The sequence below is a fragment of the Lepeophtheirus salmonis genome, chromosome 1 (genome assembly GCF_016086655.4).
Source record: "Lepeophtheirus salmonis chromosome 1, UVic_Lsal_1.4, whole genome shotgun sequence".
Classification (NCBI taxonomy): domain Eukaryota; kingdom Metazoa; phylum Arthropoda; class Copepoda; order Siphonostomatoida; family Caligidae; genus Lepeophtheirus; species Lepeophtheirus salmonis.
In genome coordinates, this window is record NC_052131.2 from 5055179 (window position 1) to 5080870 (window position 25692).

At 31.2% G+C, this 25692-nt stretch overlaps 5 protein-coding genes across 8 annotated transcripts; 2 read left to right on the top strand and 3 right to left on the bottom strand.

The window, feature by feature from the left end:
• Positions 1 to 751: 751 nt before the first annotated feature.
• Positions 752 to 3545, bottom strand: LOC121114650 (pre-mRNA-splicing factor CWC22 homolog). Of its 2 annotated transcripts, none has more exons than XM_040708687.2 (6): positions 2988 to 3545; positions 2221 to 2902; positions 2076 to 2166; positions 1379 to 2008; positions 986 to 1106; positions 752 to 915 (listed from the first exon to the last, which is right to left on the bottom strand). In XM_040708687.2, the coding sequence occupies exons 1-5, from the start codon at positions 3338 to 3340 to the stop codon at positions 1069 to 1071; spliced, it is 1794 nt and encodes a 597-aa protein (XP_040564621.1). In that variant the 5' UTR covers positions 3341 to 3545; the 3' UTR covers positions 752 to 915; positions 986 to 1068. The 2 variants fall into 2 exon arrangements, with proteins under 2 accessions (XP_040564621.1, XP_040564627.2); XM_040708693.2 differs by having other exon boundaries at positions 986 to 1134.
• A 2331-nt stretch (positions 3546 to 5876) lies between these two features.
• On the top strand, positions 5877 to 7606 carry LOC121114713 (pre-mRNA-splicing factor CWC22 homolog). 3 transcript variants are annotated; one of them, XM_040708764.2, is made up of 4 exons: positions 5877 to 6197; positions 6699 to 6805; positions 6860 to 6950; positions 7019 to 7606. In XM_040708764.2, exons 1-4 carry the CDS (start codon positions 6122 to 6124, stop codon positions 7579 to 7581), a joined length of 837 nt encoding a protein of 278 aa, XP_040564698.1. In that variant the 5' UTR covers positions 5877 to 6121; the 3' UTR covers positions 7582 to 7606. The 3 variants fall into 3 exon arrangements, with proteins under 3 accessions (XP_040564698.1, XP_040564702.1, XP_040564711.1); XM_040708768.2 differs by having other exon boundaries at positions 5880 to 6197; positions 6692 to 6805; XM_040708777.2 differs by having other exon boundaries at positions 5891 to 6642.
• Positions 6945 to 10010, bottom strand: LOC121114705 (uncharacterized). The gene is made up of 2 exons (XM_040708752.2): positions 9545 to 10010; positions 6945 to 9441 (listed from the first exon to the last, which is right to left on the bottom strand). Exons 1-2 carry the CDS (start codon positions 9551 to 9553, stop codon positions 7612 to 7614), a joined length of 1839 nt encoding a protein of 612 aa, XP_040564686.1. The 5' UTR covers positions 9554 to 10010; the 3' UTR covers positions 6945 to 7611.
• An 11505-nt stretch (positions 10011 to 21515) lies between these two features.
• On the bottom strand, positions 21516 to 23444 carry LOC121114759 (uncharacterized). The gene is made up of 8 exons (XM_040708819.2): positions 23320 to 23444; positions 23121 to 23254; positions 22982 to 23051; positions 22711 to 22913; positions 22485 to 22653; positions 22019 to 22411; positions 21843 to 21957; positions 21516 to 21774 (listed from the first exon to the last, which is right to left on the bottom strand). Exons 1-6 carry the CDS (start codon positions 23321 to 23323, stop codon positions 22041 to 22043), a joined length of 951 nt encoding a protein of 316 aa, XP_040564753.1. The 5' UTR covers positions 23324 to 23444; the 3' UTR covers positions 21516 to 21774; positions 21843 to 21957; positions 22019 to 22040.
• A 65-nt stretch (positions 23445 to 23509) lies between these two features.
• LOC121114734 (uncharacterized) lies at positions 23510 to 25272 on the top strand. The gene is made up of 8 exons (XM_040708785.1): positions 23510 to 23725; positions 23796 to 23866; positions 23929 to 24020; positions 24072 to 24196; positions 24259 to 24423; positions 24482 to 24825; positions 24887 to 25007; positions 25070 to 25272. Exons 1-8 carry the CDS (start codon positions 23644 to 23646, stop codon positions 25168 to 25170), a joined length of 1101 nt encoding a protein of 366 aa, XP_040564719.1. The 5' UTR covers positions 23510 to 23643; the 3' UTR covers positions 25171 to 25272.
• Positions 25273 to 25692: the final 420 nt, after the last annotated feature.

Below are 25692 nucleotides of genomic sequence, written 5' to 3' on the forward strand. Positions count from 1 at the left end.
TCAACACAAAAGCTTTCTTGAAGAAAATAAGAAATTCCTAGATATATTTTCACTTCATAAATATTAACCATAAATTTCATGGAGATATTTTATGCTTCATATTCAAATTTTAGGAGAGTTTGAGGAAGCCAAGAGTGTTAACTATGTATGTATACTACGGAAAAGGTATGTTCTAACTTATTAATTTAAGTATATTCACTGAGACAAGTATAAAGTAATAGTCCAGAGTATAGCTATATTATGGTATTTCATTTCAGGGTCCAACTTATAGAATAAAATAGGAGGATTTATCTGTATTAGTCCCTCTTTCACAAAATTATGTGACTTTTCAAATTTTTAATCCTTGAACAGTCTGGTATTTCTGTGGTAACAATTACAAGGACTGTTTGGGAGTAATGATACATTTTACAAACAAGTGGTGATATATTTTTCTTAATAAAGTTAATGAAAATATAACTATTTCATTTGAGTTAGAAGTGGGACAACAGGTTGGGAATTACCTTCATTAGATTAATTTGGCTCCAATATAGTCTTTTAACTGTTAAGTGTAAAAAATAATTGACGCTTCGGAAGGATTAATGTAAAAAAAACTACTATAGCTTGAAAAAAAACAAATGTAATATATTTGTTTGAAGAAAAATTATCTTGTTTTGCTTTTGTTTTTTGATAATATTTTGTAAAGATATATCGCTTTTGCTCCCTTCAATGGATTGACTGTCTTGTTTTTTTAAGAGTGGAAATAAAAGACGAATTATGAATGCTCTCTCCTGCTTTTATTTCTTGTGACTAAGATCGTCTCTCCTCCAGCTATGTTGACAATAATTGAATTGAAGGATGTGGAATGTAGATAAATTAATGAATAACAATGTTAGGAATGGTACCATTTTGTTTCGTTTTCAAGCCGTCAAGAGGACTCTTAAGGAAGGAAAATAAATTTGATCAATACTTGGAACTATTAAAATATGAATATATTTTCATTTGTTACCACTATGTTCCATGTTCATTTTGATTTAATAGATTCCTTCGTTGTCTCACTGAAACCACTTATTGGTTTCGTATGGTCTAGTTTTAAGTGTCATTTTTGAATTTGCCATCCTGTATCATTCCTTAAAAAAAATGCACTGTATTCATACTCTGGAGCAAATAAAACATACTTTAAAGGGAGAAGCTATATCAAGAAGTCAAAATAATTCTATGAAAGCACAATATTATTGATAATTACAAATTTTGAAAGTTCTTTGATGAATTCTCAAATAACACACGACAAATTAACATAAACACAAATAACAATATCTTAAGAAAACGTTATTATGTATATTTATCAGACAAATTACAAAAATAAGTATAATTCATAGTTATTATCTTCTGGATTTCTTACTTTTACTCTTTTTAGATTTTTTTTTCTCTGAAGAGTCTTTTTTTTTCCTTGAAGAGTCTCTTTTTCTCCGTTTTCTTCGATCATCTTCAGAGTCTGAACTAGATTCAGAGCTACTACTACTGCTACTTGAGCTACTGCTACTTGATACCTTTTTTGTCACCGGCTTAGACTTTAAATGAAGCCGTAAATCCTCAGTTAAACCTCCTAACCCAATTGAAGTGAAAAAGTTAATTGCAAATCTTGTGTTAACCGGATCATCTCGAGGGAAAAGTCCTTCGAAGCATTGTATAAGTAGAGGATCACGTATACGCGCATTCAATTTTTTGAGACCAATGTATTCTGCCAGTTCTTGAAATAATAGCTTGATAAATATCCTTGACGATGAGGTTGTTTCGTGTTCGTTTAAATGGATACAAGTTAAAACCTGCCAACTCATGGCGTCAGTAAATAAAAGATGAGCAAATATTTTGGACACATTACGAAGCTTTCCGATTTCCAAGCGATGTACAGTGTTGTAGGAGTCCACAAATATTTTTTCAAATGGCTCAACATATTCTTTCTTAAGTTGACAAAGTCTCTGAGCCAAAAGCCCATAAAACTTTTCATAGGTCCTTTGTTGGGCACAACAGTCTGAGGGGTAAAAAGTAATTCATGTATTGATAAAAGAATGATAAAAATAAATAATTTATCTCATTACCTATAACCATGTGGCATAATTCCTGTTCATGTCCTGATTTTAACTCCATTTTCATTAATTTGTGAACAGTTTCTTCAAAATCCAAGGAAGACTATAGAAAATATTTAGTTTAAGTAGAGAAAATGAAAAAAATATATAAAAATACCTGAATTGTGAGGTAAATGGTTCTTCTGAGAGCAATTAAATTAGTTTGTGTTTCGTCAATGATGCGATCTGAAGATTCCTTATTTTTGGCTTCTTCTTCTTCTTCATCATCGTCATCCTCTGAGTTATCATCAGATCCAGAGCTAGAGTCATCATCAGAGTCCGAATCCAAAAGTTCCTTTTTAATGGCCTTATATTTTTCTTCATTTTCAAGGAAACTAGGATCCTCTTTAAAGACGTTAAGAATATCTTCAGGACCGTCCCCATCATCCAGAGAAATCATATGTGTAAATTGATCGTCCTCTTGAATCAAATCCAACTCACTTGTGACGATTGGATCATCTTTGAATCCATCTTTACGTACTTGAAATATAACTTCAATCATGTATTGTGTCCTTTTTTCGAGGGACGGCGTTTCGTGAAGAACGGAGCGAAGACGCTCAAAGATGGCACGAAGCCCCTTAGGTGATAATAAGGAAAGTTTTGCCCCAATTTGTCGAATGAAGGAAATGGCAATTTCGATGGAGTCATCATTTGGCGTTTGAAGAAGGAGAGTGGCGATTTCTAGGGATAGGATTTCATGAGCCAAGTTCTGATTGATGAGATGGGCGATGAAGTGCGTGGATGAAATGCATTTGGCTTTATCGTTACGTCGAAAGGCCTTTCGAAAAGACAGAATAAGCCTAGAAAGAGAGATAGAGATACAATATAACTTTAAAAGAACAAGCTGCGTCAAGGACTAATGCTAATGGAATAACGTTTGTATACCTCTTAAGGAGTAGGAGCCCAATGTTAGGGAACTTGGCATTGATGACAGCGGAGAGTGATGCGTAGACGCGAGTGAAAGAAGGGGACGCAGCCTGAGCACGAATCAGAGACTGTGTCAGAAGACCGCGCCCACGGATTATATTTTCTCCAAAGAGCTCACGAACGAGGATTCGTAGATTTGTTGTGTTCACTTTGTTCACCAATCCATTGATGGACTTTTTTAGGGCCTCCCAAGCCAATCTTTGATAGGCTACACTATTTTTATCCTTAATCTCAGATTGAAGAGCTCTTAATTTACCTGGAGGGATGTACGCTCCTCCTGTCCGGCTTTTCAAGGGATCCACTCCGTCCATTTCAATCTTCACCACTGCTCGTTATCTAACACATCCGCAAGAAACTCTTAGTTACTTTACTAAATTAAAATTACTTCAATACACACTTCTGTGTACTAACAATCCTGGAAGACGAGCTCAGTACTACTCACAACATTTTATGTAGTCGTATCGTTTCTTCTATTCTTTTGATATTTTCTATTTTCTTGTGGAGCAGTTAGCAGCTGCAAGAGGGAAATGAATAACAATATTCGGGACTTCTCTCACTTGAATCTCACAACCTTTTAAAAAGGATCAATCAATAGTCATTATTACCATTAATAACAAGTCATTGGGTGGATTAATATATCCATCTAAAAGAAGAATCCTCTCCTATCTTTTCTGTAAATTGATTTAAAAATAAACATATATGAATTTAAAGATAATTACAATATTTTCCCTACACTTTTAATAATTATTTCGTTCTATTTTGAAAATTCAAACGTACATATAATTTTTATAGTGCTCTCTGTCAGCAGATAATATGTCATCAGTCATCACTCATCTATTATTATTCCTCTGCCGTAATTTACCTAGCTCCTAATAGTAACAGTAGTTTTTTAGAGCTTTTAAACATGTCCAAAGATCTATATGAATCGCCATAATAAAACTACTGGAGAGGAAAGTTAAATATTCTCCAGAGGTGTTTAAAATATGTTATAAAAAGACAGAGCAGTTTTTTCTAGTTGAACAGATTTTTTTTCCCCCAAGGCATAATTATTTAATTCCAGAGATGGGAGCATCTATTTATAAAAGTAATAACTAATGCGGTTGGTCATGAAGAACTTGCGTGGGAATTATAAGTGTAAGTCTTTGCTAGACTCGGGGTAGAATTGAGGATCGACATCAGAGTAATTCCAGTCTATTATGTCCTTGCTAAATAAGGAGTGGGATTTGCATTTATTTACCTCCTCTCACTTCTGCTTACAGCTGATTTAATAAAACTTCATGACAGCTAAGCTGTCCTACCAAACATTCTTCAAATTCTGAGGATAATCACCTTCATTTTCGGTTTCTGTTATTTTTAGGTACCGGCAGAACATTAGGTTGACAATAAAGTTAACTTTTTTTGGAAAAGTAAATGGCTTAGGTTGAAAAATGGTTCCCAACTGTACAAAAAGTTTTAACAGTTTTGAAAATTTACATGTCTAAAGGAAAAACGGAGTATTTTCTTGAATACTGTCTAAATACTTAAAATTAAAGCTTTTTTTTTTTTGTAAAAACAAGAAATTAAGCTTAATAAATTTACAATAAAATCAATATGTTCAAAATAATGTCAATTGAAGTTGATTGAAATTTATGTCATGACCCTTTATTTATTTCTTTAACATATGGCAACCCAACTATTGTACTGATAAATATGAAAAATTATAATTACGCTTAAATCATATGAAATTCAAGCAAAAAAATTAAACTTTTAATTTTCCTGGCCTTAGTAACCTTTTTATAACTTTTTTATGGAGATTGACCATTTTAATTCAATTTTGACATATAAAACCAGGAATAAAAAAACTAAGTCATCCTAGTCGCAGATGGTACCAACTTCAATTTCAAAATAATTTCATGTTGCAACTACAAAAACTCTTGCACGCCTTCTAGGTTATATTTATATACAACTCTACACATGTATCATGTGGGTAAACATAAAATATTTCCAAGCCCTTTGCATATGACTAATGATGTAGATCAGGTGTGTTGTTTAGCTGGGCCGTTAATTTGTAATTTCTAATTAAAAAAAGGAATTTCCTTTTCCTAAGCAGTTCTCATTATTTTTTAATTCCTGAGTAATTAACATCCACAGAGAAAGAGTGAACATCCCTTTCCAAAATAAATTCAATTATATTCAAAAGTATTTGTTGTTTAGTTATTATTGTAAGTCCTTGTTGAACTCAGAATAGAATGGAGGATCGACATCGGAGTAATTCTACTAGCAAATGTCCTTGTTTATATCCTTTTCTCCTTCCACTCTTGTCACAGCTGATTACAACCGATCTAATGAAACATCATGACCATTATTCTTTCTCTCCTCCAAAACATTGTTCAAATTGTCAGAGTTGCCATGTTGATTTTTTTTTAACATATCTATTCTACAAGGGATCTTTATCACTACTTATACTGTATACATACGTGTACATTATATAATGTATAATACATAGATGTCAGATATGGTAATCCACCTTGATGCTAATCTAGATATGTACTCCACTTTTATTTTATTTTTTAATATGACATGCAGGCCTTAGTTACATGTCTTCATGATATCTTCATGCTTAACGTTTAAGTAAAAATAATGGAAAACTATGTAAACTCTTTGGTAGTCCTTCATGAAAAATTGATAAAGAATAACAATTTTTAAACACGGGAGTGAGCTGAGAGTATTTATTATTAGTCTACATTGGATTTAAAAAATTAATCTAAATATTATTACATTAATATAAAAATAGACTGGCCCGTGGCCATAATAATTAAAAACACAAATACGGGGTCATTCATTTGAGCAACTTTTATTTCACCGAGGGTTATCTTAGCATCATTCATTAGAGCAAATATTCATTTGGGCAAGCTTCATTTTAGCGACATTTTCATAAAATAAATATTATGAAATAATTACGTCATTATTCAACGTCATCAGTCATCACTCACCAGAGCAGTGTTCAAAATCAAATTAGATAAGTCAGGAAGGAGCAACTGAGTTTCTTATCGGGTTTTGTGTCATCTCCGTAAGCTTATTTTGAGTGAGATGGCATTCAAACATTTTGATCAATGGGTCTTCTTGGAGTAGGATCTTTAATAAAGGATGTGCATTCTCCGATCATTTTTGTTGTCCAATGCTATGACAGTAAAACTTTAATTTATGAGCAATTTTTGACTTGATTGCAAACTATATGTATTACTTTTATTTTGTTCTTTTTATGAAAATGATTCTTTGGAGTTGGGACGGATCTTTTTTGGGGTGCACTCTGCTAGCTTTATTGAATATAGAAATTCCTAAAGGACAAACTAAACTATAGATTTTCACTATTAATAATAAATGTATACACTTCTGCATTATTCTCATTAAGAATATGGATCGGAAACCTGTGAAATACCTAGATAGAATAGAAATCTGTTAGGATTTTTTTAATAATTTAGTATCTTTTTGAAAAATCTTGATTATTCGTGGATGATTGTTAAATTATTATGCGAAATGATGGTTTTCTTTAATTGACTAATATGTTGATGCGTTTAATAAAAGTTACGAATCATAGAATAAAATAAATATTCACACTTATTCTTAATTAAATGTAAAAAAATGCTTTAAACCTAAAATAATTTATTTATTGACTAATTAAGTATTTAGCGCGTGAGGTGATCAATATCATTCGAATATCTACTGACACTTACATGCAGGATTGTTTCAGTTTTCACATTCTTGTTGAATATTATATCATTTACCTCACAATTCAGGTATTTTTATATATTTTTTTCACTTTCTCTACTTAAACTAAATATTTTCTAAAGTCTTCCTTGGATTTTGAAGAAACTGTTCACAAATTAATGAAAATGGAGTTAAAATCAGGACATGAACAGGAATTATGCCACATGGTTATAGGTAATGAGATAAATTATTTATTTTTATCATTCTTTTATCAATACATGAATTACTTTTTACCCCTTCAGACTGTTTTGCCCAACAAAGGACCTATGAAAAGTTTTATGGGCTTTTGGCTCAGAGACTTTGTCAACTTAAGAAAGAATATGTTGAGCCATTTGAAAAAATATTTGTGGACTCCTACAACACTGTACATCACTTGGAAATCGGAAAGCTTCGTAATGTGTCCAAAATATTTGCTCATCTTTTATTTACTGACGCCATGAGTTGGCAGGTTTTAACTTGTATCCATTTAAACGAACACGAAACAACCTCGTCGTCAAGGATATTTATCAAGCTATTATTTCAAGAACTGGCGGAATACATTGGTCTCAAAAAATTGAATGCGCGTATACGTGATCCTCTACTTATACAATGCTTCGAAGGACTTTTCCCTCGAGATGATCCGGTTAACACAAGATTTGCAATTAACTTTTTCACTTCAATTGGGTTAGGAGGTTTAACTGAGGATTTGCGGCTTCATTTAAAGTCTAAGCCGGTGACAAAAAAGGTATCAACTAGCAGTAGAAGAAATAAATTCGTTTTTATTTTACTAACTAGCTCGTTGATTTGTTGTCTCCTTTTAAGCTAAAAAATAAAGCACTTTCATTACATAAGTTTCTCATTCGTACTGGCTTTCATCATCTATTATAAAGGTACTATTCAAGTCATTTCCAACTACTCCAAAAATTCTCTGGCATGAAAAATCTTTTAATTCCTGTTTTAGTTCTTCCTTCATATCAGGCACAAATTCTGTATATTTAAACTCAGAATTAGAATTTTTATTTCCAATCTCGTTTACGTTAGATGATAAACCATCATATTTGGAATTTGGAATAATGCTCCGGGTGCTAAATAATTTGGGTTGAGGGAATGAAGTATTCGACGAATTTATTCCTAATGGAGATCTTAGTATTGGTAAATTCGAAAGATTTTTTGATTTTGAAGGGTAAGTAATATTGACCATGGAACCCGCATTTTGAGTCATTTTCGTGCTATTGAAAGAAGAACTTTTGTCGTTATTCTCTACAAATGTACTCTTATTATCAGAAGTTTTATAGAAGCCAATTTCGATTATATTCTTTGAACTATTGGCATTCTCGTATGTTATCTTTTCAAGGTTATTCAACATCAGTGAAGAATTTTTTGGAGTTAATATCTTTAGAGTTGAAATTTGGCATCCACAAGATATTTTAAGTTCCATGGCATTGTTAGTAGGTGATTTGTTTTTCGATTCTTCGATATATCGTGTCTTGTTAGGTGAAATCAATTTTGTTTCACACGTTGATTTATTTGAAAATGATTTATCAATTGGAGTTAGTGTGGACATAGATGATTGTTCTTTGTAGCAAGAAGATGTCGGAAAGGGGGGATCTAGATAACACTTCCAATTGTTGGATTTTCCGTATTGTTTATTGAGTGGAGTCTTTGATTTGTTTGCAGAGCTTATAAATAATGCATCATCTGTTTCCTTTTCTTTTGTAAGTCTATGATCACATTCAGTGGGAGTCTGGGATGTTTTCTTTTCTTTTTCAACATTCAAACACGGCAATTTGTTATTATAATTTAGAGAACCTTTAGCTGTCTTTGAATTAAGAATATTGTTCCATCTTTCAATTGACTTCTTTACACTTCCAACAGAGACTGTTTCAGTTATAGACCCAAACTTACTCTCAGAATTAATTATTTCTTCTTTTGAGCATTGTAGATTATTGCACGAATCCTTCTGAGGGAAATGTACTTCTGTCTTTAAATTAGGTAAATATTTCAAAAGCTCATTCGAATCCTCCTTCGTTGGATCATTAGGGACACTCTTAATTTTTTTTTGAATATAAAGTTCATTGATATCTGATTTTATTTTACTTATATTTCCCAATATTTTGTTGTCTTTGAAAGAAGTTTGGTTATTTACTTCACTAGATCTCAGAGATGGAAAACAGGGAGGGACTTTATCAAGTAGAAAATCATCTCGAATGATGGAATCAAAACAATGATCCATCTCTATTGAATAATCATCATCATTTTCTGTCTGAGTCTCTTTTGTTTGTAAATTTTGTCTCTGTAGATTTTCCAGCTCCTTTTCTTTTCGCTCTAATGATAAAACTTTTTTTGAATGTTGATCCTGAAGTTGTTTTTGCCGAGTCTCAAACTCCAAGTTTAATTTATCTTCTTCACTTTTTTTAATTTCATTAAGTTTTTTCATGTTCTCCAGGATTTTCTTTTCCTCTTTTTTTCTAAGAATCTCAATTTCTTTTTTTTTCATTTCGACTTTCTTTTTTTTGAATTCATTGGCGCAACTTTTAAAATCCAATTCTTGACGGTTCCTCTCTTCCACCATTTTGCGTAATTGGATGTCACAAAGACTAATTTCTTCATCTCCTTCTTCACAGATACTTGTGATGAGGCTTTCTTGGGTCTTTGGTAGATTTATATTGTTGTTTAAGTTTTGATCCTAAAAATAAACGTCACAATTACATTGAAAATATAAAGTTTTATATTTTGCCTTGATACTTGTATACATTTAATAAGTCAGGACTTTAAAAAAGTTAGGTTACCTCCTTCATTTCTGCATCAAATAGTATCCCTTATTCATCGAAACAATCACTCATTCCTTAAATTAGACTCAAAAGCATTATAAATAGTTCTTTGACCCGGACATTTATACGTAAAAACCATTTTAACATAAAATTAGGATTATTATTTAATTATACACTTTTATAAATAATTTTCTTTGAAAAGAGATCTTAAAATGTTTTAATGATTTTTAAAATGATTTAAACTTATCTTAAAATTGACAATGAGAATACGAATTTGGAGCAAAGTTGTAGATATTATAGGTAGAAAACGCAGAGAATTAAGTATTTAAATACATAAAAACTGTAGAATTCAAAACCAAGGCAGTTGAAGAATTATATACATTATATGCTATATTTATAATTAAATCATATTAGAGGTATACTTTACACTTTGAGTTTAATGGGACTTTAATGTGACTCAAGTACAAATTGCAGGTACGAGTTCATCTTTAATAATATTTGTGTGTAATGAATCTAAGTGTATCTACGCAACAATATTTGCAAAATCTCAAAATATAACATATCCTCAAGTGTTTCCCGAATTTGCCATTCAAGATCGAACACACCCAGACAAATGTTATTTGCATCATTTTTAAAGCATTTGAAGGGATTCATCCAGAAATTACTTGGAAATTTGAACAAAAAAAGGTTTTTTTAAAGTCTCAAATAAAATCTACTTTTCTAATGGTTGCAATTATCAAATTTCTAAGGTTCTTAAGAAAATGTATTTTACTGATATTGAATCTTGTTTAATATTTAAAAAAAGAATGATTTTCTTTATCCATTTTTTGTTTTTTAATATTTTCTATAATATATGAAGAAAAATTAAAGCCTGAATTGTTATTTCAACTTTCAAACAAATTAATTTTTATAATAAATATATTTTATCAGATTGACGGTATTTGAATCGTATAGATTGACTACTTTCAAAATGGCGTTCAATAATTTATATTAATTCGTCTGTGTTCAACACAACTCTCGATATAATTTAAAAAATATATATATTGGTACACCCTTGTATGGTTTTATAATGAGCCCTTTAAGCTTCAAATACCACCGATATAGTTTTATAATGAGTCTTTTAAACCTGAAAGTCCACGTTTTTCAATCAATCCTCCGAAAATATATCAAAATCGTATAATATCAAATGAATCTACTCATTATACTCAAGGAAGCCCGATTGACTGTGTATTGTGTTACAATGAGTCATTTAAGTTTCGAATACCTCAGCGTTTGGTTTTATAATGAGACCTTTAAGCTTCAAATACAACCGGTATGGTTTTATAATGAACCTTTTAAGCCTCAAGGCCCATGTTTTTCAATCAATTCTTCTTAAATACATCGAAATCGTATATTATGAAATAAATATTGAAACCACGATCCAACTTAAGTTTTAAGTTGGCCGAAGGACCACGCGAGGATTTAGGCCTCTCTCAATAACCAAGGATAATAAAATTAATGGACTGTATTACTTACTTTATAATAAAATACGGGACAATAATAACCCACGTGCATTGGTGTAGAGTTCTATTTTTCCAATGAATAATATAATTACAAGAACAGAAAAAACCAGCCTTTCTTTTTTGGAAGGGAAAAAAAGTTGAATATAATCATGATTGCGAATAGGTTATTTATTATATGGCCAGATATGCAAAATACATGCAGATATGCAGATTCTAAAAGCATTTGACTTTATTTTGTATATGTGTGATTCTAAAGTTTGTACTAAAATAATTGAAATAAGATTTGTAGATTTTAAAATATGTATATAAGCTAATAATACTACTATGAACCTGCCCGTTCCACGGACGAATGGGGCGGGGATGTTTTTGGACACAATGGCTATGATCAAATAGTTTAAATAATAATAATAATATTATTCATAACTTATGTTTGTCCATTTGAATCAAATGTTAAAGTATCTAATTTATTCTAGAACAATAATTAAAAAAACCCAAGAACGAAAAAAAAAAAACAATTGGTACCCTCCCGGGTTGATTAAAAAGAGGTTTTGTTCTTCAGAATTACGCTTAAACAGGTATTGACTATTGTGTACGGTGATACTCCCACCATTACGCATGCTTTGAAGACAACCCAACAAATTGTAAAAATACCAAATAATCAGTAGCTACGTAACTACCCTCTCAGAATGTAGCTAAACCAAATTTTTTGTTGATGTATTTTATCACAAATAAAAAGTTTATTATAATAACCTTTATAAATTAAACCCTGTTGAACCCCATGTCAATAAACTAACCTACTCTTAACTTGCCTAAAGTAAATATCGCTTAATACATGCACCAACTACATAAAACTTTAAAATTACTTTACCTCCAAATAAATTGGTATCCTGCGTAATATGCAATGCTTCAATAGAATGCTCATAAGTGTTTATTTGAATTACGGCAATACGTGTTAATTTGAATTGCAGCAATTCAAGACGAATTAACTGGCTAATACAATATCCCTTTATGTGACTACCTAAAAAATTATTGAACAGATTGAATTCTAAAAAGTGTTCATCCAAGACGAACTAACTTGCTAATACAATCTTCCCTTCACTTCTTATTTTTAATAGTAGATAGAGCTAGAAGAAGACAAAAACTGTTGCTAGGCAGAAAAAACAGAGGAGGAAGATAGATCCTATATTTCTTTTTGTATGTATATGATAAATTCAAAATTATTTTATATGTGACTTTTTTTGCTCATAACACTTTGAAAATTCAATTTTGTTCAAGTTCCACTCTAAATTTATCCCAAAAAATTTATTTAGGAATATGAGATTGTAAAAACGTCATTACCCTGATGGCTATCGTCTTCTTTGAACTAAGGATTGTCCCTATGTCATGTTTATTGTACCAGGCAACCTTTAATTCATACAGAAACAGAAAAAGGCCGGAATCTTCTGGTAGTTAGCCAAATAAGTCAATCATACCAACTGCTATTTATTTCTATATATTAGTATTTTTGTATGATAATCAAAATTTATTCATATAAATAATAAAATGACCAATATATATATTTTATAAAGGAGGAGAGATCATCAAGAAATTGTATTCATGTCATTTTGGAAACGGAGCATATGTATGGTCCATGGACGAAGTAATGAGTTATTCCGTACTAAATGGAATAAGTGAATAGTTTTTTTATGTATCAAAAAGAATAAATTACAAAATAGCCAGACGTATCAAGCGAGACTAGGTATTTTTTATGTATTCGTATTTACATAATAAAACGTGAATCCACATCATAGAAAAATGATCTTCCTAAGTGATTAAATCAATTTCCCCATTATTATGCTAATTTTTTTGGCCTTAAAATGATAGACAATTTAAAAAAAAATGTTGATGCATCTAAATAATTATTTTTGTGTTTCAATCTTTTTGGTACGAGATTACATAAGCATAAAATATGTTAAATCTATCTGGTTTCTTTCCTTTTTTTCTTCCACTCTTTGACAATTTATCAAAATGTCATGACTCCACTTTGAGTTGTTACTCAGCATTTTAATTTTGAGCTGAAATGTGACAAGTAAATCCAGGTGATTTTTTTATATAATAGATTTATATAAAGTAAAATGATAACAAAAAGTAAAGAGTTGTTGAGTTCTTTTGGAGTGAAATTTTTAAACACATGCGTCATCAAATGTACATATAGGCAGGGTATCAAATTCTAAGCATTTTCTCTATGTAAAAAAAAAGAATTTTTTTTTAAAATTTTCCATAGCTTTCCAAACAGGTGCGGCGTCCACATGATTATATATATATATACTTTTTGGGGGGAAGTGGGGGGCAGGGGCTTGGATTTTGGATCTTTAAAAAAAAAATCCAAAAATTAAAATTGCTTGAAAAAAATTTCAAAAATCTACAGCTAAACACAAAAAATTATTTTTTTGGAAAAAATATAAAATTGGAAAAAATTTCAAAAAATCCTTAAACTCTCACAGATAACTATTTTTTTTTTGAAAAAAAAAATCAAAAATCCTTAGACATTCACAGAAAATTGTTATTTTAAAAAAAATTTCAAATATTATATTTTTTCATCTATTGCATAATTTGGCCGAATAAAAACTTTTTTACTAAATATCACAAGTTCCTGAATTTAGAGGGGATCCCGTCCAGGCCACCCCTGATTAATATTATTGTTTAATTCTTGAAGACAGAACATCTAAATTTAAATAAATCCTAATTGTGAAATACTCTTGATAGACGGAGAGTCACATTGAGCATTGATTGGGGAATTATAAGCGTAATTCCTAGATGGATTCAGAGTAGGATTGAGGATTCATATGGCTCTGATTTATGTCTAAGTTCAGCTTGTAGATAAGAAATGGGATTTGTGATTATTATTGTCATCCTGCCATTGCTGCTGGCAGCTAATCTGCCCCCTTCTCAAACATTCATCAAATTGTCTGGGTTGTCGTTTTTCTTTTTGAATTTTTACTTTCTGGCTGGTCATATTTTATACAACTTTACTTACATGTTCCCTTCTCAAAAATAATTCAGTAATAATGAAAACTAGGGATATGAAAATTGTGGAAATCCTTGTGGGCTTACATTGAAAAAAAAAAGAAGTATATTTGGTAATCTACAAAATATTAGTGCTCTTATGAGTTATTTATCCTTATTTTGAAAATTTAAATACATTAGCGAGCAAGGATCAATACAGGAGTGTCTGCAAGATTATATATATAATTTTTTTTTTTGGGGGTGGGGGCATGGTTGGCAAAAACTAACGTTTTTCATAAAAAATTCCAAAAAAGTAAATTTTTCGGAATTTTTTTTTCTTTCTAATTTTCAATTTTTTGGAAAATATTTCAAAAATCCATAGTTTAAACAAAAAATTTAATTTTTTTCCAAAAAATTTCAAATATACAATGTTTTGAAAAAAAATAAATAAAAATGGTACATTTTTCAGAATTTTTTTTGTTTTAAATCTAATCATTAATCAAAAAATTAATTTTTTGGAATAAAATTTTAAAAATTTAATTTCAATAATTAATTTTTTTTTGGAAATAAATACAAATATTAAATTTTCTAGTATAAACCAAAAATTCATTTTTTTTTGGATGGGGGCTTGCAGACGCCCCTGTAATATGGTTTTAAAAATGATTTCTTTCAGCAGATATTGCGTTTGACAAAGTTGTCACCATCTGCATTTCTTTTTACTTTAGACAACTTTCACATACCTAATGATAACAGCTTTAGAAAGTAAAAACACTGTTCAGGATACCAAGAACCAAAAAAAAAAAAAAAAAAAACACTTTAAAAATGCTTAGGGTTTACGGCCCTATATAAACATTTCTAATTTTTTATTACTTCATTTAAAGATTATAATTGAATTATTATCATTAAAACATGAAATTTTTTAGTCAATAACTTTTTAGTTTCAAATATACCTGGATTATCTGATTTAACCCTTATCTTGACAACTAAACAATAAACATGCTATAAATTTAGAAATTTGGTCATGGACTCGGATCCGAAGTAATCGGTAGAGTATGAGTAAACTTTTATTACCCAAAAAAATTGACACCTCAACCAGCTTCGGGTACTCGAACTTTCTCTATTTATCTTGAATAGTGGTTTGAGCGACATCATAAGTAAGATAACTACAGTTTAAAATAAACAAAAATATTTTTACCCAGTCCTTGGCAAAAATTTATGATTTCTTTGAATGAAAAAAGATGCTATAACCTGCTATAATATTTTGGTTGAACAATTTATGTTTAAAAAATAATAACAAAATAAAAAAAAAGAAGTTAATTTTATAGTTATTAGTTATTTTAATCTTTAAAAAATATCAGCCTTATTTTGGGAAAAAAAAAGCCAAAAGCGGTACAACTATGAGCCATTTTGGACACTAATTTGAATTATTTAATTCAATCATAGATGGATAAAGGACTTCCTTTTTAATATCTGACAATACAAAATTAAATAAGTGAATAGATAATTGTGGTAAACATAAAGGAAAATGGCCTCCACGACTTCTTCATTCAAAATTATAATACGTCATAATTCATATATACGTCATACATAAAGTTATTGTATTATTATAAAGGTATAAATTATTGTATGATCACTCAAGGAAGCCTAGAAACACTTCCTAGTCTTCCTTGGATCACTTCATGTTTTCTTTCCTTATAATAATAAATTTGATTAATTTACTGCCCCCAAAAATAGCTGACATGGAATGCTGCAACGAAAGTGGCCTTAAGCAATCTATAATTATCTATGGTGTTACCTCCCTCCCACAAAAATGTAAACTGTAATTCGTAGTTAGCTGTCGTTGTTTCTTCTTTTTTACCTCTAATCAGTGTCCTTAAAATAGATTAATTGGATTTGAATGAGTTCTTATTATGTTGTGAACAATTATCAATTATTATTGGATAATAACTCCATAGTTGGAAGACATGGTTAACTACCAACATATATATATATATTTTTTTTTTTCGGAGGAGATGTTACGAGATGCAGTATAGCCGTAAGGTTGATAATTTTGGTAAGAATACAAAAGTGTGCGAGGAGAAGGGAAGAAATACTTATGGTTTCATTGATTAAATGACATATATCTTCTTCTATCAAGAACGTTATCATTCCCGCCTTTATTATTCAATATTAATATAATATTTGATGCTGATAGTCGAAAGAGAACTGAATAAAATGCCTAAAATAACATTTCCTTTTGTCTGGATTTCTGACAGTGGAGGCCCAGGAATTTGGAAAATACTTACCGGATGAGAAACAGATGGCTTGTTGGATTTATCGATATAAATATCCCTTAATCCCCTGTCTAGAATTACACTCTATTCATTATCCTCATCTCACAACAAGAGTATGGATATTCATCTATAAAATCAAGTTAACGATGAATACATCAAGTCAGACTTTAACTTTGATCTCACAAAGATGCTTATTGCATGTAATATAACCTTATCCATTGCTAATCATCCTACGTTCAAAAAATTTATAGAGAAATACACCGGTAAATTCTTTCCTTCCCGAGGAACCATCATTAAATTAATGGAGGATGTTGGAAATGATGTCATTTATAGAAATACCCCCATTGTAAACTGTGAAGTTAAGATAATTTTCAGCATGTTTAGAGCCATCCACACCAAATTACGAAATGGAACTCTGAATTTTGTACCATCGTACAGTAAGTATTCATTTTTTTAAATCTAATCATAAAATATGATTCTATTTTTGCTAAAATTATCAAGAATGATGATACACAACTCATTAAATGGCAAAAACAAGTGCTTAAATGGTCACAACAACGGGGGTAGTAGCTTTGGATGATTCGCAACTACTTTGTCTAGTATTAGTTTCTTCACTTGGGTATGATCATTAGGTTTTCCAATATTACATAGTCAATAAATATTACTTTTTTATCACTTAAGGATTAGCTGTGGTTGATAAGCTCCAAGAAAAGGTATTCAGAAAACTCATAAAAGGCAAAAACAACTGCTTAAATGATCACAACTACGGGGGTAGTTATATTAGGTTATATAATTATAATTAGCAATTGTGCGTGTCCTTCATGATAATAGTATACTGTTAAAATTAAATTTCAAATATTAAATTTTTTGGAAATAAATTTCAAAAATCTACAGCAGTTCACACAAAAATGAAATTTTAAATTTTTCAGAATTTTTTTCATAAATCTATAGCTATTAACAAAAAGATAGAAAAATTAAATTTTCTTGGGAAAAAATTAAATTAAATTTCAAATTTTAAATATTTTGAAACAAAATCCATATTTTAAATTTTTTAGTAAAAAGCAAAAATTCCCTAATTTTGGGGCGTAGCTACATGCTCTCCCCGCGGACGCCCTTGCAAGACTTTGAAGGGTCAAGACACAGGCACAACTATATAAAAAACGAAGCTTATTCATGGAATTCTATACATAAAAGTCCATCAACGTCATTTATTTTTACTTTTTTCCTTATTGAGTGATTGATACAATCTTACTAGAACAAGATTAAGCAACAAGAAGATGGTTGGGAAAGCACAGCAGACTTATAAAATAAATCTTTCTCTTTCTATTTCTTGTGACGTCATTGGGACGGTCTTGGTTATTAATACTACATAAATTTAAAAAGTAAAAATTTGTGCTTATTCGATATTTCTTAAGTGATATTTTATTAAATAAAAGGCCAAAAGTAAGTTTTTAAATTTCATAAATTATTAAGACATTGATGTAACACATGTTAAAAATAATATATTATAATATTTCTGATTCTTCATATGTTTAATTTAATGAAGTAAATAAAACTAACATAATTTTCGCCGTGGCTATTTGTAAAACCCAATAGGTGTTAAATACCACCGATTCCCGAAAGATCTTGGTACAGGGATGGTTTGAAGTTTAGCTCGTTGAAGAAAAAATGATTTAAAATTCTGGTGAAGCCAGAATTTTAAATCATCATTTAGATCCTTGTTGTTTGATAATGTATTAAATTTAAAAACTTATTTTTGGGATTGCATTTAGTAAATATTGCTTAAGAAATACAGAGTGACCCCTTCTATGTGGATTTTGGAAAATTTTCTCGAAAAAACTTAATTTTTCAAATTTATTCCCAAAAAAAAATTGAAAATCTGGATTTTTTTTCAAAAAAAATCCAAAAACCAAGCTCTCCCCCACCCCCTGAAGAAATATAATCCTGTGGACGCCCCTGATAACAAAATTGTATTCTTTATCTATTTTTTAAAATATTAAAGAATCGGAATCCGAATCTGCATGGGAATTTTTACGAGAATCGCAGCGGAATTGGCATCGGTTTTTTGTTTTTCTAAAATTGTCACATCACTACTCTATACTTCTAATAGTGTTTACTGCATAATTTGTATTTAAGTTACATTTTTGTTGGCAACGATGTGGAAATGAGTTTTCTGTTTAAAATTGTAAAATTTCAAATTTTGTAAAAATAATTTTCAAGATTAGATTTGTAATAAAAATGGGAGGAAGATTAATCTTTGCTGAAATTTATATATTGAAAAAGAAGCTCAACACAATTGAAAAGAAAATGATTCCAGATATCAAGAGTTCCATGACTGAGACATTAAATAAGTCAGAAACGACAACTGCTATTGTAAGCAAAAAATATAAATGAACTATGGTTTGGAAAAATAAATCCGATTTAAGCCAAGTATGCCCCGTTCTGATTGATAACTTATTATTATCTAGAATCCAAATTCATAATGACTTCACGTAGAAGTCCTTGTTCCTATTGGCAAAAAAATTGAAAAACCAATTTTTAGAGGCCTCTATTGAGAACAAATTTGTACCCCCAAGTGCGTTGGTCATAGACCAAAATATGTGGTTGTCACTGGGTACCAGATCCAGACTAGGTTGGAGGCATAAGAACTTCCTGTTCGAGCTCCCGTAGCTTCTGGTACGTTGTTAAAGATGTGTGCGGCCTTGTGTTGTCTGGTTGTCTCCTATTCCCCAATTTTGACCGCTTCTGTTCGATCGACAGCTTCAAACAGTCGAGTTGTTCACAGTACAGGGAAGAATTGAGGTGAAAATAAATTCGCTAAAACCACTATTGTTCAACACGAAGCAAAAGAGTATTGGTCCCATATACATGGCTAATTATCTCTGTGGCTTCGACGCGTTTTTCCTTCTATTTCGTAAAAATATAAAATATGGCGAATTTCTTCCTTTGATACCTCCATACTACACGCACGATAATTCACGACTGAACCTGCCAAGTGCAATACTGTCTGACAAGTGTTTTTAGTATACACTCACACTTTACAACAACTTATCGTATGGTCGTTGGACTTTATCTGTGGTCAATACCGAGACTTGAATCACGTGATCAGTACTAATTACAGATTTATTGACCATTGCCCATGATTGCAGGTGCGATGTGGAACAGGGATCCTCTAGATTTTATGTAACCTGAAATATTTAAATTTCAAGTTCTCCATGAAGGGATCACTAAACAATTCTTGAATCTACTCAATTTTTATATATAGATTGACTCCAATCTTTTGAGGCTGGCTTAGGTAGGTTCGGTTGTCTTCTTCGGATAAAGTTTCAATTGGCCATAATTGAAACTAGATATTGGAATTCGAGCATCTCTTGTTGAGCATAAAGTATCTCGGATCCTTTCTTTTATCTTAATTCTTATAGAACATGGAAGTATTTATGTCTTTAATTAATGAAGATCAGTCTAAGCATATAAAAAGCACATCTAAATTAGAAATTTGTCGCTCCATTTATCCAATTGTTTGTGTGAATTATGTTTGCTATGCTTCAACATTAAAATAATAACACACGTATCATATTCATACTGTGATAATCCCAAGTAAATATATCGATTTTATAATAAGTTGAAAGATATAACTTGTATGATTATCTAAATTCTCTTTAACGATTTTTTTGATTTTTTCCAATGGAAATATTTTTGATCTAAATTAGTTGAAATTTAAGCATTTTTTAAACATCCATAAGGGTATTTCCATGTATATGTCAACAAATGCACTATACCCATGGTTGAATTATGTAAACAAATATTTAAAAATGGTATGGTTGCAATTAAACTTACACTTCCATAAAAATAATTTTAAAATCGAACAACTAATTAACAGTATATGGCCATTTTTATAATTTTAACCACTAGGTGGTGCTAACTTATCGAATAACTTTAATCACTGATTTTAGAGGTCATTCTAACGATAGAAGTATGATTTTGGATTTGAATTTGATGGTATAATCAGTTTAAAACTAAGGAAAATTACTATTAGATGATATATATTGTATTCATAAAACGAACATTTTAAGGGTCTTTGAAAAATTATTAGTGAATTTAAGATCACCAGAAATGGACTAATACCCACTTTGAGCAAAAGAAAAAATTAACTTCTGTTTAATTATTAGGTAAATTTAGAGTTAAATAGACAAAACAGTTTCACAAATCTCAAACTTTTATAATGCAAAACGGTTAAGAGAAATATAAGGCACCTGAAATCTTTGAGGGCCTGAAACCTTCCCATAGAGTTGGCCTCAACCAACGTACCTAAATTAACTAATTTAAATAATTACATAAGTGTCGAATAATTTTTTTTAGAGCCGTTTTGGTCGTCATTAAATATGTATATATATATTTATTCAATAAATAAATAAATTGATGGAATTAAACATTGACAAAGGAATTGACTTAAATATTTGTTTTACATTTTAATAAAGTGTAAAACGGATTCCCATTTTAAATTGAAAGGAATATGCATATAGAGTTATAATATTCATATTCTTTGATAAATATCACTGAAGACCATTATTATTTATTGCAAACGTAGTGACATATTGAAATGTCATTGTATCATCCTAGAAAAATACACATAAAAGTTTGTTCAAAGAGCCTATAAGTCACTCATTATGATTTTCATAACTTGAATACCATTTTTCATCAATCGTCTCCAAGTTCTTAGAGTAGTATCGTTCAGGCGTTTCACTTTGGTACCGCTCTTCTTTTAAAAAATAGAACAAAGCCGTTGTATTATCAAGATGTACTAATAAATGTGAATGATATGTAATCAAACTAAACGCTTTCTCTACTGCTAACATTTCGAAATCGTTAATATGTAGATATCTATCATTCATTCCCTCTCCAACATCCTTGTTCAAAGAACCCGTCTGAGAAAGATATACCATAGCCAATTTTGCTTACTTTAGATAAACGTAATGAAACAATTGATCACATAATTTCCAAAATTTTCATATATATACATAAAGTATCTACATTCTGTTATTTTTTTTTTTTTTTCTAATTCTGAGACATGGGCTGAACCCTCCTGATCTTTTTTTTTCCTGGAGTTACCCTATCACAAATTTAACAAAGTCAAAAAGGATTGGTTCCAGCAAAGTCTTAGGTTATTTAAGTTCATGTCTGAATCAAGTAATCGACTAAACATATGAATTGAATTAATATTGTCCAGCATTTTGAATTCTTTTTTTTACTTAATTTATTTATTGAAATTACCACTAAAGTATATTTTGTATAACAAAATATGAATACAATAACAAGAAGGGAAAGGAATTTGTATTTCTTCATGCACAAGGTAATTGCTCAAAGGCCAAGAAAAATCCAATTGAGCCACCTGGAGGAAGACTAGCTTCACATGTAGTTGCATCCATTTTGGCCGTACAAACCTCATCAGTATCTGTTTTGAAATCAACTCTGAAGGGAACACTGAAGCCTAAAAATAGTGAGAAACAAGAGGATGTTAATTATGACCCTGTTAAAGGAGCAGAAGGTTTCTCTTACTGCACACAGATGTTTCTGCTGCCAAATTCCTTGCAAGATTAAGAATACGACCACAGAACTTTTGAGTAGTTGCCCCTGCTGCAGCAGCTGCACCTTTAGCTACTCCGTTTGGAATCTTTAAAAAATGGGAATTATTAGGAACAATGAACTAAAAAGTCGGATAGATAATAACTTACTTGAAGGTAATCAGAGGTACATTCAGAATCCACGGCACTTTTTTGCAGCGGCATTGGGGCTTACACTCAATCCAAATGTATTTTGTCCTGCTATTGCACTTGCAAAGCAAATGGAGCATTTAGTTGCCTCTTGTCTGAAACATATACTGTAGCATTGATTCGAAAGGTGAGAGGAGGATGTAGTTGTTGTTGTCTCCGACGTGGGATAATTAAAGGAGGAAATTTTACCAGTGGCTCCCGTAAAGTATTGAAGACAGCCCGGAGGTCCACCAAGAGAGTCATAATCTCCACATGTATATTGTGTTGCCTTAATGATCCATGAACGGGATGTGGCTGCGGAGGAGCCAATGTTGAAGTTTAAGACATTGCACTCGTCACTTGCATCCAAAATCACTGTTCAAAATGAAAGTAAGTAGAAATAATACTAGCAAAGAATGCTGGAATTGATATAAGAAGATATTTTTACTGTGTTGTCCACTATTAGCACCACAAATAACTGGAGATCCTCTACTTCCTGGAGATGTGAAACTGAAACTGTCTGTTACACAATCCCCTGTGGCTCCAGCATTTGTGATCGTGGTTCCGGCTGCATCAGCTCCTACAGGTGTAGTGAATGGATTTGCAATGGTAAAGGTCTGGAGATGAAGTAAAATATAGTCAAAATATTAGTTTTATTTAATATAAATACAAACCGTAAAGTCCAATCTAATCCTACAAATCATATTACTGTTTTTGCATATGGTGTAAGTGCATGGATTCGAGTTAAGTGAGCTTGTACTCGTAAATGAGGATTGCTCAATATAGGTGCAGTTGTCAGATGAGGTTCCACCACAGGATAATGTAATGATGCAGCATACTCCATAGCCTGATGCACAAGATCCGGAGGCGGTTCCACCTAGAGATGAGATATTAGATGGAAAATATCAGGACTTTCCTTTTCTGAATTCAAAATCCGAAACTTACCTCTGGTTTCACATTCATCAGCAGTGTAGCAAGTTCCGTTTTTACTTGCACTACCTGTACAAAAAGTGTTCTAGAATCGTACATATATTAATCCATCAATATCAGGAGAGAAATAAATATATACACAAAATTAACTAACCGGGAATGTGACGACATTGAATATGGAGAGAAGCTTCTCATCTTTCTTATCCTCCACTACATCATTTGCTGTCGCATCCAGCTCATTGATTGTACACAAGAGAATCAACAGTGATATAAATGAACAAGGGGAATCTATGCAAGAAATACAAGTTAAAAAATAAATATATTTCTGTCTTTAAAAAAGGGATTTAGCTTACACATGATGGATAAATAGATATACCCGGCCAAGAAGACGTTTAGTACTAAAATAATGTAGCAAAAATGTTATATCAAACCAATACAAATAGTTTTTTTTGTAATACAGGTTTTCTAATTTACAAAATTTAAATATTACATTGCAATTTTATTTACCTGCAAAAAATAAAATAAACTTCACATTTTTGATAGTAGATTTTTTTTAATTCATTGAATTAGTTATCATAAACACTGGTCATTGGTCAACCATATATTTTCATTATTTTTACTTGATAATACTAAATAATTTAAGAATATTATAAGGAAGTAGCTATTTTGTCCTGAAGATGACAAGACTTCAATTAATTTTTGTACTCTTTCTTTTGAATATCATTCTGGTATGGGGTGAGTCAAAGGATCGTGATGGACGTAAGTTTTTTTAAGTTTATTTACCCCTATATTCTACTCGGGATTAACTCTCAACTCTTTTGATCCCAAGGCTTGTCTCTCTTCAGCGTAGTTTCTTTCGATAACACAGAGTGTACATCATCAGATACTTCGGCGAGATGTGTACGTTGAGTTACATAGTAATACAGGGATTTTTTGTTTAATTCTTTGTAATATGTTTGTAGGGAACATGCTATTCCAGCTCTGAATGCGCTGAAAAAGGAGGAAGAGCGGCTGGAAACTGTGCTGCTGGATTTGGAGTTTGTTGTCTATTCATGTAAGTACATAATTATTGGATTAAAAATAATCTAATTTTTATTATACACAGAGTTGATACGTGTGGTTCAACCATCAGTCGCAATAACAGTTACTTTAGAAGTCCTGGATTTCCAACTGCCTTTACTGTAACAGCAGCAACGGCTTGTGCATTCACAATTCAACGTTGTCAGTCAAGTATGTCTTATCTTGGAATCACCGAGGTTTAATGAGTCTATAATCTTTTTTTTTTTTTACAGACATATGTTCCATACGATTAGACTTTGAAAACCTTATTACCTCCGAGCCTGCTGACGGAGCCTGTGGAGCAAACAACTTTGATAAAATTACAATTACCAGCCCAAGTGGTTTTAGTCCTCCTGGCCCCGGGGGTCTTTGTGGAGATGGTTTATCAGGACAGCATAGTAAGTCAATACATAGTGTAAATCGAATGCTTCTTATTCTAATCTTTCTATTTCTTAGTGTATGTGGATACAACTTTAGCTGGTGCCGTCACATTTAATGTGCAAGCAGGAACAGCGGCCATTGCAAATCGTGCGTGGAACATTAAAGTTACCCAAATAGCCTGTGATGATATGAACAGACCCCCTCAAGGATGTACTCAATATTTTACAGGGCCTTCTGGCTCTATTAAGTCCTATAACTTTGATGGTGGTCAAATCAACGATGGGCATTTGTACTCCAACTGCATTCGACAGGAAGAGGGCTTTTGTAGCATTGATTATTCTGCAGTTGGAGATAATGACTTTTTACTTAAAGCAGCCACAGCAATAAAATCACAGGACGCAGCGATAGCGATTGATTGTGTAAGTACTCCTCTATTAAATTAGAAGAGGATTTTTACAAACAATGATTTTATCATTTCAGCAAGAGACTTCAGTTGTTATCCCAACTGTTCTTGTTCCAGCTGCTCCCCCTACTTTATTAGAGTTCTGCGGTGGAAAATTCAATACACAGTCCCTTCAAACTGAACATGGTGTTGCAAGGAGTGAGTTGAAATATTTAATATAATACCAATTTTAATCTTGTCTTCATTTCTCCCGTAATTAGGTACTACAACTCCCTTTAGATTTGATTTTCGAGCAAAAACTGCTGCAAATGCCGATGGTTTAGCTGGATTCAATTTAAGGTATTCGCAGGTTCCATGTTAACCAAGACATTTCATTATGTTAATGAGATTGAATGATAACGATTTAAAAAAAAACCTGTTTCTATTTATCTTTGTAAGATATCAATAAATACATTATTCAGAATCCATTAGTCCTAGATTCTTCAAAAAGCGCAACAGGGAGGAGTGGGGGAAATGGAGACATTCTTTCTGAGTCCATAAATACTAAAAATTGTTGTATCAACTCAGACTAACCTACCTCCCCTGTAGATACAATCTAAAGTTCAGCCATTTCCCTATTTACTTAAGATATATGGAATGATACTATTTACAGAACTTACAGACCAATACCAATCACGGAACATATTGTAGAACAAAACAATATATTGAGATATTAGCAAAATTTAGGTTTTCCTTTTACTATTTTGACCATTTTTAAAACAAACCGGTTGTAACTAACAAGCATCATTAGGCATTTGTATTCTCACACTCCTCATGAAGTTATCTTTTCTTAAGTAAACTACAACAATTCGGCCAATTGGTCATCACTGATCTTAACCTTCAT